Below are 17,213 nucleotides of genomic sequence, written 5' to 3' on the forward strand. Positions count from 1 at the left end.
TTACGTCTGACCAATCAGAATCAAACATAAAAAATTATCAGTAGCAAACTTGTAATTAAATTATCAATTACTTACCTCTGGCATCTAAGAATCAGACATAAATCTGGTTTTGTATGTTTGACTGACATTAATCAGACGTAAATTTATGTCTGACTAGCACTAGTCAGATGTAAATTTATGTCCGTTTTTAGTCAGACGTAAATTTACGACTACCGTTACTATGTCTGACCTGAACCAAACGAAAAAACAAAAAAACAAAAAGTCCCGGTCATAAAAGACTTTTTTCTGGTAGTGATAGTTTTAACAAATGTTAATTTTTATATTAAAAAAAATAAATAAATACGTAAAATAATGTCAAAGTAAAAAAAAAAAATGGTATCAAAATAGCAATCTCCATGAAATAAATATTATGTTAGAAAAAAGGATAGGGACATAATTTTGAAGTACATGACTGTGCAGCAACATGAGTTAAAAGTGTTGAACACACTAGAAATGAGAAAACGTAGTGGTGCACGCTCCATTGCGTTTTGGGCCAAACAGATATTAGAGTTGTACTGGGTTTTGAAACTTTGGTTATGTGAAGGACCACACATGTTCAATGTACTTCACCATCAACGACAAACCGCTAAAATTGCACATGTAGAAGTTTGTCCAAACACACTCAAATAATGCAAATTATACTCAAGGACATATAAATCATATACTTAAATTACCATTTGTCACTATTCTTCTTGAAAGCTTAAAAAACATGAATTTGGACACAAGTCTTTTTTTTTTCTTTTTCAGAGTTTAATTACAAAATTATATACATGAGTGTGTGGAGATAATAACTACTTTTTTTTAATTATCTATAATAAAAAATTACTTTAAAAAAATTAAAATGAATTAGTAGGAGTAATAAAATCAAGTGGGCAAGTATAATTCTCACTAAATTCTCGTCAGCCAATGCAAACAAAAATATATATATTTTTACCCCATTTTTTGATTTGACAAGTACTGATCTACATGAATCAACTACAAGTTTTGAGACAAATCTTGCATGTTAGAAGTTATTTGGATTAAAAGTTATGTTGTTATTTCATTTCATTTTATGAAATTAGTCATTAAATATTATAATGTAAATTAATATTAAGTTAATGAACACTTTAGTATTTAAAATTAGTCACATTTAATTATGTTATATTGGGTTAAATGTTTGTCTATTGATTGAGAAGAAGGAACATTATCAACCTCAATAATTTTACACCATATCTTAGGAAAAAAAACTAAGGAACCAAAAGTTTAAATGATGAAAATGAATAACATCTTTAAGTGAAAGTGCTTAAAAGTTACATTATTTTTGTTCATGAGTGAGATATTTTCTTGCCATATGCCCTAATTTCCCCATTTCCTATCACACTCTCTGGGCTCAATAACCTTAATTGACCCATCAGAAAGTCCAATTGCAAATTGAGTAGCTTCATCAGGATGAGCTGCAACAACTATAGGATACACATTTTGCCTACAAAAGAAAAGGTTAATTAAGGATTAATTATTTTAGAGAATTTGTAAGAAAATCTCACATGAATTAATGTATTATCTCATATGATATAAGGAGATAATAATAAATTAATCAAGTGTTGGAAAACCTTATTATTGTATGTTGGTATGCTGATGAAGCCATCCAACATTTGACCTTGAGTGTGTTGCCATCAAATATTCCAATATTTCCATTAGTGAAAGCAGCATAAACTAGTTGGCTATTGCATGAATATGTTGCACATGATAAGGAACCGAACAACCACTCTTGTGGTACCCACTATAATCCAAACATCAACATGTTACTTACAATAAACATAAAATACTAAAATTAAAATTAAGGATTAAATATATGTGTTTAGTCCGTAAATTTGGATCGAACTTAAAATTCATCCATGTTTCAAACTTTGATATATTTTGATCTCTAAATGTTTTAAATTCAGAGATCAAAATGTATCAAAGAGACCTTAAAAAATTTCAATTTTATATTCAAATTTAGAGACTAAAATTATATTTAACCCTATGATTTCACTGGTTTGGAGAGAAAGAACGGAAAAAAAGTACATACCCTTTGAATCAATTCCATTCTAAAAGCATCATATATTGCAAGTTGAGTCTCATGACTCACCAACAAGCGTACTTGATCATTGTTGAATTGCACTTGAGTATCACCAACAAGTGCATTTCCAATGGGCATTTGGATTGATATTGATTTCTTCTTATGCCATGAGTCAATGTTCCAAAAACAAAGCTAGAAATAACATGCAAAAACAATTCCTTTTTATTGTGAACTTAAAAATTAGAAAAAGTTTTCAAAGAAATATATGAAATAGATTAAACAACATGCCTGAGCATCAGCACATGATGAAACCAATATATTGAGTCGAGCTGAAAAAGCTAAACCAGTGATATACTTATGATGACCTTTCAACTTAGATTTGACCTAAAGAAGAAAAAAAATGGTAAAATTAATATGTATATATGTAATTCTAAAAAAAAGGTTAATTTCTAGAAGAACACCTTTGAAGTAATTACCTCATTCACCCTAACATTATAAATGTGAATAGTGGAATCATTCATCCCAATTGCAACAATATTGTTATCTAGAGGGTGGAACATAAGGAAGGTTGAAATAGGTGGAGGTGGCATGAGAGTTGTCATAACCTAAAACAACAAAAAAAAATTCAAGTAGATAAAAATTATTAATAATGAAAAAGTATATTAACATATATGAGTTTTCATGTCACCTTAAAAGTCATCATGTTGAACAATGAAATTTTTCCTCCACATGCAGACATAACATAGGAATCATTATTTGAGAGTGCCATGCAGGGAAGTATTGCTTCAGAAGAGTTTGGGACATCGTTAATCATGTGAATGCCATTATTTGGTTGCCAAAGTTGTGGAACAACACTTGTTGTGGCCTTTTGAACAAACATAAGAAAAATTAGATCTTTATGTGAAAAAGAGTTAGCAAAAATAAAAACATCATATGTGTTGGATTATGGATATTGTGGATCTATATGGTTACATGACATTAGTTTTACACATATAAAGCATCTGATATCACTTTCACACAAAAACCTTAAGACAATGGTGTTATGGATTTTTATTCTTATATAGTGTTTAACTTTGTCTATTTTATCCAATGTGGGACTTTGACTCACACTTGGACTATTCCCAACCACATGTAATAGAAACTCAAATATGTAAATGTGTATGTGTTGTGTATTTACAAAACACCTTGGTTTAAGGGTACAATTACCTTTCCATTTGGATTCAATTCATTGCGACTCCATTTCCACAACCTCTGAATCCCTTTTGAGCCAAGAGCAATGAGACTAACTCCAGAATTTGTGTAAATAAGGCGAACAACCTTAGTAAAAACAAGATTTTATGAACACAACTTTTTATATTAAACAAAAACATATTAATTTAAAGTCCTATGCATAGAAAGAAAAGTCGTAGGTAATACAAATTAAGAATACTACGTAGAAAACCAAAGGTTCCAAGAAATATACCTTGTTTGTAGGATCCACACTATCTGATAGAGTAATTGTTCGACACTGTATGGGGTCAATTATTTCTGATGTTTCCCAAACTTTAGACTTGTGAGATGCATAATCCAAACTTCCTTTACTTTCTATGCATCTAGGAACAGAATCAGACCCATTCTTGAATGAAAAAAAAAAATACAAACATCAAGTTAGTGGAACACTTGCAATTTCTAATAGAGAATTAATAGATAATGTGAAAAGTGAACCTTTGTTCCAAGTGCAACTTTAAGTGTTTGATGAGATCTAAAGTATTTGATGCCCTCAGAATTAGAAAGGACTTTGAAACCAGCATCTGAAGTTGTAACAGCAAGCAAATTCCCTTCCTTGTTGAATCTCAAGTGAGGGAGATTCTGACACAAAGGAGTTAAAAACATCAAACAATGCTTCAAAACTTGCATCAAAAAATGGAAATTTTGCAAAGATTACTCACAGGAAGACCTCCTCCAGCATCTGTACTGAACAAAACATTGACATTATCCATATCCCAAAACTTGATCTGGTTATCTTCACCAGCAGCCAAATAACGACCCTTTGTTGTGTCAAACTGCACAATTCCATTACATTTCTTTCTAAACCCAAAATATCTTCTTTTTGGTGCTCCTTCTCTTTCATTCCACTCGACTAGGAAACAGTTTCCATCTTTACTTGTCCCACAAGAGAACAATCTAACATAGGAAACAACAACAATCATAACTCATTACAAAATTTATGAGATATACATATGTTGTGTTATTTATTACTTATTTTCTTACCTATTTCCGACTGTACTATAGAGCATTCTGGTGCACCACTGTTCAGGAGCATCATAGTCCAATCGAGAGCCCATGTTGTCGTATAACCATGCCTTGATTTTCCCATCAGTAGAAGTTGAAAATATAAACTGCATGTATATATGACATGACATATGTTAGTTCCTAGAAAACTGGGTTTGAATTATATTCCACGAGCTTTGTTTTTTTCAATTCTTAATTTATCAGAGTACAAAAGTTCTATGTAATGATATTCTTTTAGGTTTCATATACTTAGTTTGAAAATTTAGATGATAACTATATTTATTTTAGGTTCAATTAGTCCGATGGTATCCATTTTCGTTCAGATGTGTCAGTTTGGTATCCGTTTTTAAAAATGTGTCAATCTAGTCCCAATTTTTGAGAAAGTGTCTTAGTCAGGTCCCTTTCAGACAAAAATTATTAAAGTCATTAACTTAATTCATGACTTTTACCACTAAATTTTGATATAAATATCAATACTTAATTTTGTAAGTCATTTTAAATATAAATACCGTTAAGGGTGTTAATAATTTTTGGCTGAAAAGGACCTAATTGAGACATCTTTTCAAAAGTTTGGATTTAATTAACACTTTTTTAGAAACGGGTACCAGTTGACACATCTAAATCAAAGTGGTACCATCCGATTAATTAAACTTTTTTTTTATCAACTTATAACAAGAAAAAAACATTAATTGTAGTTTAGGGTGATACCTCAAGATCAATAAGAGAAATGTGAGAGAGGGACTTTAGGATTTTTACCTGAATATTTTCCTTTTGATGAGGACAGATAGAATAAACAGGTGCTTGATGACCTTCAAAGTTGAAAATCTTTTTTCCGTTCAAATCCCATACCTATAATTAACATTATTTAACAAAATAATAATTAAGGATAATTTCATTTGATTATAAACTAATACATAGAAAAAAAAACTAATTATTTACCTTTATTAACTTGTCATCTCCACAAGTTACAATACATAATTGCTTGTTCAAATTAGAAAAAGCCAAGTCATTAACACCACCAACATGAGCATCAATCTGCAGTGAAGAATACATCAATGAAAAAAAAAATACAAAAAATATAATTAATTATTGTTGAAATTGATCTCGACATGCCTCTAAAAATGGTCGTAGGTGATTAGGTGCTTGATAGATATATAAATGAATCAAATGTTTTGTAAAAGCAACCCCTGAAAAGAAAAAAAGAAAAAAGTTTTAATATTAATCACTAATTATGAAAAATTAGAACCAAATTTTCTTAAAGCACACTTACCAATAAAATCTCCATCACCACTCCATGTTACACGATTAATGGATATAGCCGGGTCTTTCAAAATTGCATTCTGTGTAAAAGTTGATTTCAATAAACTCTAATTATCACATAAACATATTCTGGAACTTTGAATAAATACAAATTAATGTGTAACAACTTGAGCAAATTTAATGACTTATGAATTATAATTTAATGAAAGTAACATCTCCATCATATTACTTATGATTTCCAATTTTGAGTAATAAATAATCAAAAACTTGTACTCCAACTTAATCTGATGCAAAAATAATTCATGTTTTGGATGTTTAATGGTGAGTAAATAGAATAGGACAAAACAAGTACTCCAATTAATGTGATGCAAAAATAGTAATGGAATAAATTAATGTTACCATTTTGTTGTTTGCATATTTCTATGCGGAAATGAGGAAAATAAAATAATTCATTCTTTTGACATTTCATCAAGAATGGTAAAGACAATAAAATTTTATACCGTCTCTTCATATTATATATCTTTTACCATAAATTCAAACAACACTTTCATACATGTTGAAAATATTGACCTTTTCACTATAATAAATAATAAATACAAATTTCTTACATGATAAAAAAAATGCTTCACAATTTTTTTTTCATTTTCATAAATAATTTTTTTATGAAATGTACAATATACAATACATGATAAATAATTATTAGGAGATAATAATTATTAGGAGTATGCATGATAAATTTTTTTTTATCAATATAGGATAATTTTTTTGACAATACTATATATATAAGGCTTATATTTGTTAATGAGATGTATATTTGCTATTAGTTTATCACATAAGTACTTCCCCAACATGGAAAAATGTAATTGTTAGACACTATTTGCTTAAAATCCTAAGAATAAGATGCAATAAACAACTAAATTAATTTTGTAAATAAACTTAAACAACTATGCAATTGAACAATGCAATATAAACCTGAAATAAGACCGAACAAATAGAAATATTCCATATTTTGAAAGGATTTGATGAAATTTTTTCTTGATGCCCTGCTTCCCAAAGTGAAATGTCACCATTTGCACAACCAACTGTTTCACAAATTATTTTTCTAAGTTAGTAAAAGAATTGAATTCCTCATAAAACAAACAAGACATAAAATTCTTTATTTCAACCTACCAACAAGTAATGAATGAAGAGAAGGATGAAAATCCATTGTTGTGATTGTTGAACCTTGTTGCAATGTACAAACAACTATTCTAGGAAGATCATCAAATAAGCAAGGTGCTTGTTGCGGTGGTGGAGCATTGTTTGTAGTCTACATAGATTATTATAGAGATGAAAATCAAGAACAATTATATATACGAAAATTCAATTATATGAAGAAAAAAAAAAACATGTCAAATTTTTATAAACACCTCTTCTGCATGTTGTTGTGTAGGTCGCATTTGTGTCGTTAATTGTCCTTGATCGTTAGATGTGGATTGAATCTCATTCAATGTCCATCCCACTAAAGTATTAGCATTAGAAGCAGACTGGGATGGTGTAAATGGCTGCACAAAATTAAATAATAAATAATATTGAAATGTTTGTATATATATAAATATTTTAGTAATGAATATTCAAATTAAATAATTACACAAACTACATTCATACCCCAACATGTGCTCCAAGTGAAGAACAAGATAAAGGATTTGCTATTGGTGGCATAGGAAGGTTTACAAGACTAGGTGAAGGAGATCCATTTGCAGGTGAACAAGAATGGTTAACAAATAAAGTTGTAATGTTTGGATTTGGCATTGGATTCTTGCACAATTGATGCTGCCAATTCATACTAGACAAAAAATATTGACAAACATTCTTAATTATCAATTATGAACAAACATTGTAAAAATGAAGAAATGTTGTATAATGTTTACCTTTGATTAATCAAAGTTCTTAATCGAGATGCTTTAATTGAAGGAAATGTGAGTTTATCTTGAAAGAGAGGATTTGCTTCAATCAATCTTTTAAGCTCTGTTACCAATATATTTCGAGCTGATGTAGTGTCACCATACTTTGACAATTGTGCATTTTCCCTTAATTCAATCCAAGTACAATGAAACAAAAGAATATCAACTCTTAAATTCTTAACCAAAAAATCATATAAAATAAAATAAAATAAAATAAAATTGAAATATTTACCTAAAATCATTGAGGGTCAGAAGATTTGTGATCTCTTTGAACAAATACTCGTTGAATGATTGAAAAACTTTCAAATCATTCACTAGAATTTCAACGGCTTTGACTCTGTCTCGTCTGAATGAAAATAAGAAAAAATATTAAAAGATCACATTATTAAAAAAATAATTTGACTTTCATCCTTTATTTTCTGATGTGATTTAGTGTGAGTCATTGATTCTTTAAAAAAAAATAGTGATACATTAATTAATAGTTCACACTAAGCCAAGTTAAAAAATAAAAGATGAGAATCAAAAAATAAGAGTCATAATATCAGTATCAAATAAATGATTACAAAATAAAATTAATGACCTGTCTAAAGCTTCTAGATACTTTTGCTTCCTAATCTCGAAGAAAATCATCATGGAGTATCGATTGTCATCAATTTTTGTAAATCCAAATAGGTATTTCTCAACTTCATCCCACTCTCCAGCCATAACTTTCTTTTCAAAATATTTAATATTGAAGAACAAACCTGATTCTTGCTCTAACCTGAATCCATATACAACACAAAAATAAATATATTTTTAAATGTTAATTCATATATGGTCACGAGAACATAAAGAATAAATAAATAAACAGATTTTGTGTGTCTCCGAAAGAAAAAGGGTTTACTTGTGCACAGTATCTTTACATTTCTCCTCGTCAAGAAATTGAAGAATGAGAAACATCAATTCTTGGTTTAAAGATTTCATCTTCGCCTCTAATTGGTATGGAATTAGAAGATTCACCCAAGAAAAATGCAAGGATTTAGAACTAAGGTTGGAAATTGAACACGACAAACAACTAGAATTTTGATTCTTTTGATGTGTTTTTCAGTGATTTTTTGTTTCACAAATGTTCTGAGTGATCTATGATACAAGACAGCAACCATAGTTATATAGTAATGGTTAATAAGGAAACAAAGAATAATGACAAAGGATTAACAAATTTGTATACCATTGGTCAAAAACACTATATCATTCATTTGTTCCTTTTCTAAATTATAATTACTTCTTTGACTTCTTCACGCGTTTCTCATTTTCTTTTTCTTGCATAACTGAACAAAAACTATTAATGATTTATGAAATATATTATACCTAATAAATAATGCTACAAAAATATCTTACTTTATTTAAATATTTTTAAACTTAATAGTATTTTAATTAGCACATTAAATATTATAAATATTTTTATATTGTTATTAATTATTGTACTTATTAAAATACTTTTTACAACATTAGATATATTTTAAAAAAAAAACTCATGTTAGAGATACAACATTAGTTATATTTTTATTTCATCATTTTTTTCTCTTTTATTTGTTATCTTAATTATCTTTCTAAGTTTTTTTCTACGAAAAAAAAAGTTTAAATTTACAATAAAAAATTAATAGTGTATTTGAATGAAGAATTATTAAAGGGTAATTATTGATATAAACCAATTTTAGAAACAAAAAATAGTTAGTCACTATGACCAATTTAGATACCAATTTACAAAATTAAAAATGATTGGTTACTAAAATAGTCACTATTATAAATATAAAAAAAATTATAAGGGTTAAATATGTTTTTGTCCTTTAACTTTTAGTGAAAATTGAAATTAGTTCATCTTGAAAACCTTGAACCAATTTAGTCTCTCATCTTTGGAAATGTATGGATTTAGTCCTTTAAACCATTTTTTTTAAGTTTGAGGTTTCAATGACGTTTCTCAGCTAACATTAAGGTGAAAATGTGTCAAATGGTGTAAACAAACTAAAATACTATAATGAAATGTGTTTGAAACATCAAATAAACTAAATAAAATTTGGTTAAAAGAACTAAATCCACGCATTTATAGAGTTGAAAGACTAAACTAGTTCAAGATTTTCAAGAGAGACTAATTCCAATTTTCACTGAAAGTTGAAGGATAAAACATATATTTAACCCAAAATATAATTTGTCACTAAATTAGTCACTAATTAATTAGAGACCAATTTAGAAACTAAATCATTTTGGTAGCCAAAACGTATGTAACTAATTTTTAGTCACTAATTTTCTTTGGTATCCAAAATTATGGTAGCTAATTTTAAAGACCAATTATAATTTTTTATTCATAATAGTGACTATCTTAGTGGTCAATAATTTTTAGTTTTGTAAATTAGTATCTAAATTTGTTACTGTAGTTATTAATCATTATTGGTCACTAAAATTGGTGAGTGTGCTTGTTGTTTAAAAACTAATAATTTTTTAGTGTCCAATTTAACTTCCTGACAAATTAACGGTCATCATCAACATGAGAGACCATCACCAATATGTTACCACCATTACCAGACTAACTATCACGTCACCATTATCACGTCACCATCATTAACACCATTTATTATGTTATTATGTCGTTATCAATGACATTACCATCATTGTTGCTATAGTAATTGATAAGCGTTAAATATGTTTGTACTCCACGTAAAATTGGAATTTGTCTCTATATTGCAAATTTGATATATTTTGGTTCCAAAAATTAAAAAATAAATGGACATAGTCTTCTTAACTCAATAATATAAACTTTTTTTCCAATGTTAAATGATATTTCAAACTCTCGTTTGAATTGGAAAGTGTCAAACGGTGTAAACAACTTATATACCACCCTAAAACACTATTTGACACATTAAAAATGAATAAATTGAACGCAATTGGATTAGGCATATTATATCTATTTATTTTTAAAATTTGAAGATCAAACTGTATTAAAATTTAAGATAAAGACAAATTTCAATTTCGCGTCAAAATTTAAAAACTAAATACATATTTCACTCAATGGATAATTATCTTTTTAACCTTTGTTTTCAAACTCGATTAATTACCTTATTTTGTTTACCCTTAAATCATTCGGTCATATAAATATGTAAGTAATTTGAAAATGAATAATTGTGTACATAGGTTAGAGAGTTGAGAAATGTGCAAATGTGAAAATTTATTTTTTAAAATATTCATTTTACTCTTTTTAATCACATAAAATTAAACAATGTGTAATTATTTAAATTTTAAAAGAATTATTTGGATTAGATTAAAGTTAATCTATTTTTATGAGCTTACATAATTTATACATAATTTTGTGTATATATATATATATATATATATATATATATATATATATATATGAACAATATTTTAGAATTTATTATATACGCATTTCTGAATACTAAATACAAAAATATTAAATGAAGTGTATAATAATAGATATATTGAAACAGTTATTTAAGTGTGTATTATATGAAAATATTGTTTACATAAGTAAACTTAAATATAAGATTATGTGTATAACATACAAATATTTAAACAATTATTTTAATATAATTTGAATAGTGTAAAAGAAATATCGAAATGGAACTCTTTTATTCTTTATCATATTTAAGCATACATAAATATTTTAATATATAAATAATAGATACACGAAGATGATACATAAAAAGATTTATATGATTGTACTACATTTATCAAAATAACTTGTAAAACATAGCGTAAATTACACGATTTTATTGAAGAAGGTAACGCAAATTTAATAAAAAATTATTATGTAAATAGAGGGTGTCTTTAATTATCTGGATGTTCAATCAACTATTTAATACATTTCCATCTATAATAAAAATCAACTCAACAAATTTTAAAATAAAATTTCATTACATAAATATTATAAAATAAATAAATACACATGCAAAAACACATATTGTTTAAGGAGTTATAAATAAGGAGTTAAAAAGATGTTTTGAAATGATAAAATTAGGAGATGATGAAAGAGGTTATAAGTTTAACTCTTCTCCACAATCATAATATTATTAATTAACATATGTGAATCTAAAAATATAAAATCTTTGGTATTTTGGTCCATTTTCTTGATCATTATTAACTATTTTTTTTGAAATGAAAAGAAAAAAAATAAATATATATTTAATTTAAAGACAAAACAAAATTTTTGAGAATAATTTAAAAAGAAAAAATAACATATTTAACTCTTATATTTACTTAAAATTTTTAAAAACTAGAAATTCAAACTAAAATCAAAATTTATCTGTTTATATTTTGCCAATGAAGCTTAAATGTCAAAACTAATAAAAATAAAAGATTCATAGTAAAAGATAAAGAAGGAGTTAAAAACATTAGGTGGGAAAAACTTCTAATAAAAGATAAAGATCACTTCATAGAAATTGAGAAGGAAGAAACATGGATAATTTGAAGAACAAAAAAAAAGATTTTGAGGTTGATTAGTATACGTAGCAAGAGCAACAACCCTAGTAAGCAACAACACCTATTTTTTTTTTTTTATAGATATAACATAAAATTTGTATAGTTGTATATTCATTCTCATTAATTATAGAAACTTTATGCATGAATAATGTATTTTTTCAATTGTTTTTGCTGAAATCGTTGATACATAAAATTGGATAGCATAAATTCAGATATAACCCTCTTTTTAAGTTCATGAATATATATTACAAAATATAATTTCTCTAATAAAATATAATTTCTCTATTTTAGGTACCTGATCAGTTTTCTAGATCGATTATCACTAATTTTGATATTTTAAAATATATTTAAAATATTAATACTACACAATGACTTCAAATTTTTCAAGTTAGAATCATGAGAGTACAGATTTTTTACTTAGATTTTGAGTGTCGAAAACACATTTTGAGTGTCGAAAACACAGCAAAATAATAATACAAAGATAATGATATTTTGAATATTAAATTTAAGTAAAAACAATCATTTTTGTAATACAAAACAACTAATAGAGAATTCAACTAAGAATCATGATGGGTCATAACCAAATTTACTCTGTGATCTGACCTCAAATACTGGGGAGCCATACTTAGCTTCTCTCTTCTCATTGTGCACAAGATTTTGTGTATCAAAGTACCAACATGTCTCGCAATTCTGATGAACATGGTCTCTCAGATGAGGATATCCTTGGTACAAGTATTTCATCGGATTGAAAACAGGAACTTCTCTCTCAACTTTGTTCATGAATCTGCTTCCATCTCTGTAATCTGCAGGATCGTACAATGGAGATTCTTTCTTTGACATCAAATTTGCTCGCAGACAGTTCTCAATAACCTTAGCCTCCTCCTTCAGCATTTCCCTCATCTCTTTAATGTTTCTCCAAACTTTGTAAGATCTTGATCCACCACTCATATTCCGTGTCTTCAAACATGACCCATTGGAACTGCCAGTGCCAGGGACAGGGACTTTTTTGGATGTATATGGAATTCTATTGCACTCAAAGCAGAAATTTTTAGATCTTTTTGAGTCAAAAGTTTTCCTTTTTGCAGCATCAGACAGACACATATATGCCTACACAAACATCACAACTTGTGATCCTTTTTGCAGCATCATGCTATAATGTTCTATCAGTGTGTTTAACCTGTTTACTCGAGAACACTGTGTATCAGAAACTAACCTCAGATATAAGTTTGAAAGCAATTTCAGCCTTTGGATGTTTGTTCTTGTCCGGATGAAGTTGCAGAGCTGAATCAAAAACAACAATTCTTGTTATGCAGGAGAAAGAGACAACACATATTGCACAAAACCATAAACAAAAAACGAGTTAAACCTACCAAGTTTATGGTATTGCTGGCGAATGGTGACCAAGCCTGCATTTTCTTCCACCTATGAGAACCCAATATGGAGATATTAGCATCATCATATAAAAAACCAGTCAACATCCGATAAAAATGAGTAAGATGAATAATATATAAGTAGAAAGACCCATAGACTCTTATTCAGAATTGTTCGCACTTCATTGGTACGAAAACTCTCAGGTAAACATGGTAATACTAAGTTTGCAAATGCATAAGAAAGAAGGAAAAGGGTGAAATACTCACTCCAAGAATGCAATACCAATCTATGAAAGGTGGCTTGGAAGGGTTTGAGAGAAGAGTATGAACACAGGAAGCTGAACGTGTGGAAATGGAGCAAACCTCCAACACCAACTGGGTTTTGTGATCTGATTCTTGTCCCATTCTGCTGTGATCTGAAGTGCAGAGGAAGAAAGGGATTAGATATAGAGAAAGGTGATGTTTGTTTTTGATGTCGGTAATAAGTAACTAATAACGGAGTAGATTTTTTTGAAGTATATCAGTTGGTGGGAACAACAAACAGGTAGAAAGAGATTGAGAGATTAACGTTAATCTCTCCAAATGGCACAACTTCACACATCAAACATGTTTTTTATTTTATTTTATTATTATATTATTATTAAGGCCTGTGGTATTCAATTCAATTCAAAATCATTTAAAATGGAATAAAGCACACTAGTTTTCTGTTTCCATGGCTATTTGTTGCAAGTTTCAACCAATAACACATCCTGCATATGAAAATAGAGTAATACCAATCAAGTAACTGATATTGTTAAAAATCTTACTTTGATTATGCCCGAATGATGCAATATGAATAAACGTATATATCATACTCATGGTGTAATGCAAGATTTGTGGTTTAAATTAATGTAAATATACGTTTAACGAATCGATTTTATAACTAACACAAACGTTTTATTTTAAAGTTCTTATTTTGAGTTTTAATTTTACAAAATTAGGTGAAGGGCTAAGTTTAGCAGAGACCTCAACCAGAGTATTTTTCTCTGTCATGAACTATGGTGTAAATAATGAAATTATTTGGACCTTTCAAAGATTCCTTTTTGGTCTAACAATTCATTATTTGAGTCTATAGAGAAAACTTAGAAACCCATATTAGCAATATAGCATGGATGAAAATATAGGTACCTAAAACCAGAAAATATAGTATATAAAATTTCTGGTTTTAGGTACCTATATTACTTTTTACTGGTTGAGACACATGAATTTGATTAAGTTGAGAATGAGACCTACTAAATGAAAAATAAAAACCCTACATAAACTTTACCTAACAAAAGAGATTTTGTTAAAAAGAAAATGTTTGAAACTAAGATTTATGTAGAGACTTTAGTTGTTCCTGGTTGAAGGTGATTTTCCCAATTTTCCATGAAGACAAAAGCCTTTCACTATTACTAGTTTTTTGTTAGAACAAACTTCCATTTCAGGACATAACATGTCAATTCTACTTTTCAAGTAGTTTATGAATTACACTATCGATCAAACCATTCTTTTAACAATAATATGATATGAGTCTAAATTCTTTACTCTCTTTTTTTTATTATTTGTTGAACATTAAAAATACATTATATTAACATTTTAAATATTTTTTTAATATATTTTAAAATATTAAAATTAGTGATAATCAGTATATTATGAAGACACAATAGAGAAACAATACCAAAAAATTTAGCAGAGAATCTAAATTTGAGTCTAACTTATATATAAAATATTTACGTCATATCTAACTCAAAACTTTAAAGGGATGAATTTATGATTTTTTTTTATATGATACTTCTTTATTTTTGCTGAAGGTAAAATTTAAATTTAAACTTAAACTCCTAAACGACCTATGATGATTAATGATTGAAAAGATGTGGGTGTGATTTGGTAATATTAGATATAATGGTTAAAGGTAAAAGAGAGGTATATGTATTACCTATGAAAACAACTTTAAAGATATAAAAAAGCACAAGTTTGACCTACACTTTGAATGCATTAAGAATGGTTGGTTCAACACTTTATGACTTTATATCGGTATCAAAGGTGAATTTAATGATAAGGAAAATGTTTTCAGAGAAAAAAAGTGTAAATAATATTTCAATTTATGTCTCTTTTAATATTAACATATTGTTAGTAGGTTGTTTTTAACTATCTTTTTGAGAACTCTTTTGAATCAATAATATATGTTGACATTGATGAATATATGGAATCTGTTAATTTCTAAATAAAATAAAACGTTCAGGAAAATCATTTCTCTATTAATAATTAAACAATCATAGTCCAACATTTCATGTGTCTCCACATAAACTGTTGAAATTAATCATTGATTCCAAGTACAACTCCCTTTTCTTGGATTCAGAAAAGCTTTTAAATTATGAATTATTTGTATCTTGAATGTTTCAAATTGAGGATATGTTTGCCACGATTTTTCCGTTAGTTTTTTTTTTTAACTTTTTTTTCCTATATGAAAAACATTTTTACTCTAATAAATTATGTTTGGTAAAGTTTTTTTTTTTAATAATTTTAGAGATGTTTGTAATATTTTAAAAAATTAGATCAATCACTGAAGCAAGACATTGATTCAAGGTTCAATAATTTGATTGTGATCGTGAATTAATTTTAATAAATAATAATTAACTAATATGTATAAAATATCATTGGATTTTATTTTTATCACACAAAATAAATACAAAAGTCTAATAAAATCTATAACTATATATTGAGTGAAGATACACTCTTCGGTATCCTCCAATTTTATCTCTTAGTTACTATTTTTAAAACTTAAATAACTATTCATAACAAAAAAAATTAAATTTTATCATTTTATTAATTACTTTTTTTAATTCAAATAACTACTCATTATAAAAAATGTATATAACTACTCATTATATTTTATGTCATATTTTAATATAATTTTATACTTTTGTGTATAAAAAATAAAAACTAATACACTATAAAATTATATTAAAATATGACATAAAATATAAACTGATATTTAAAAGAAAATAATTGACAACACAATAAATATATATATATATATATATATTATTGTTATTTTAAATATTAATAAATATAAACTTTATTTATTTAAAAAGTTTAAATTAATTTCAAAATTATAAAACATAAATTAAGTCACCAGTTTAAACATGTTCATACATTGATTTTCACCAATTTAATCCATTGTTTATTAGCAAAATTTTAACTTAGTAAAAGTATAACTAATAAGTATTAAGTTTACAATTAAACGTCATATTAAATAAATTCTGATATCAATAATTATTAGTATAATTTTAATTTTTAAAAATGTTCATAAATGGCATACCGTATTAGTTGATCATTTATTTATTCACAAAAAAACATTAAAGTTATCAAACAATAAAATAATTTTAAAGTAATTGTAATAATATAATTAAATAAAATTACATTAAAAATATGAATATTATAACATTATTTTCATTTAAAGGAATATAATACGGTAAGATTAAAATAAATTAAATCTAAAACTTTATACAATAATTTTTATAACAAAAATAATTAATGCAGTTTCATATATCAAATAATATAAAATTTATTAAATAACTTTACTTTAAAAAATTAATATTATATTAGTTATCATCGTTTTTTTCTTTTTAATTTTAATATTGGAGATCATTATAATTATTTCGCCCATAATAAGGGTATGTTTGTGAAAAGTATTTTTAAAACGCTTTTTCTTATTAAATCTAAAATGTTGAGCGGAAGGACATTAAATTTTATTATTTAATTATTTTAATGGTACGTTACAATTATTTTATTGTTTTTTAA

At 26.8% G+C, this 17,213-nt stretch overlaps 2 protein-coding genes across 2 annotated transcripts; both read right to left on the reverse strand.

Annotated features, from left to right (window-relative positions):
- Nucleotides 1-1,189: 1,189 nt before the first annotated feature.
- On the reverse strand, nt 1,190-8,682 carry LOC114164484 (topless-related protein 2-like). The gene is made up of 23 exons (XM_085666185.1): nt 8,435-8,682; nt 8,132-8,311; nt 7,784-7,897; nt 7,519-7,677; nt 7,256-7,433; nt 7,018-7,152; nt 6,779-6,917; nt 6,581-6,690; nt 5,619-5,688; nt 5,462-5,535; nt 5,288-5,383; nt 5,105-5,197; nt 4,328-4,455; nt 4,006-4,240; nt 3,782-3,925; nt 3,540-3,692; nt 3,284-3,394; nt 2,766-2,942; nt 2,554-2,682; nt 2,366-2,461; nt 2,087-2,269; nt 1,629-1,798; nt 1,190-1,501 (listed from the first exon to the last, which is right to left on the reverse strand). Exons 1-23 carry the CDS (start codon nt 8,512-8,514, stop codon nt 1,375-1,377), a joined length of 3,081 nt encoding a protein of 1,026 aa, XP_085522311.1. The 5' UTR covers nt 8,515-8,682; the 3' UTR covers nt 1,190-1,374.
- Nucleotides 8,683-12,440: 3,758 nt separating this feature from the next.
- Nucleotides 12,441-13,936, reverse strand: LOC114164868 (uncharacterized). The gene is made up of 4 exons (XM_028049642.2): nt 13,659-13,936; nt 13,392-13,443; nt 13,235-13,302; nt 12,441-13,128 (listed from the first exon to the last, which is right to left on the reverse strand). The coding sequence occupies exons 1-4, from the start codon at nt 13,794-13,796 to the stop codon at nt 12,586-12,588; spliced, it is 801 nt and encodes a 266-aa protein (XP_027905443.2). The 5' UTR covers nt 13,797-13,936; the 3' UTR covers nt 12,441-12,585.
- Nucleotides 13,937-17,213: the final 3,277 nt, after the last annotated feature.

The sequence above is a fragment of the Vigna unguiculata genome, chromosome 9, assembly GCF_037176805.1.
Source record: "Vigna unguiculata cultivar grain cowpea cultivar isolate G323 ecotype 2 chromosome 9, ASM3717680v1, whole genome shotgun sequence".
In the NCBI taxonomy this organism is placed as follows: Eukaryota; Viridiplantae; Streptophyta; class Magnoliopsida; order Fabales; family Fabaceae; genus Vigna; species Vigna unguiculata.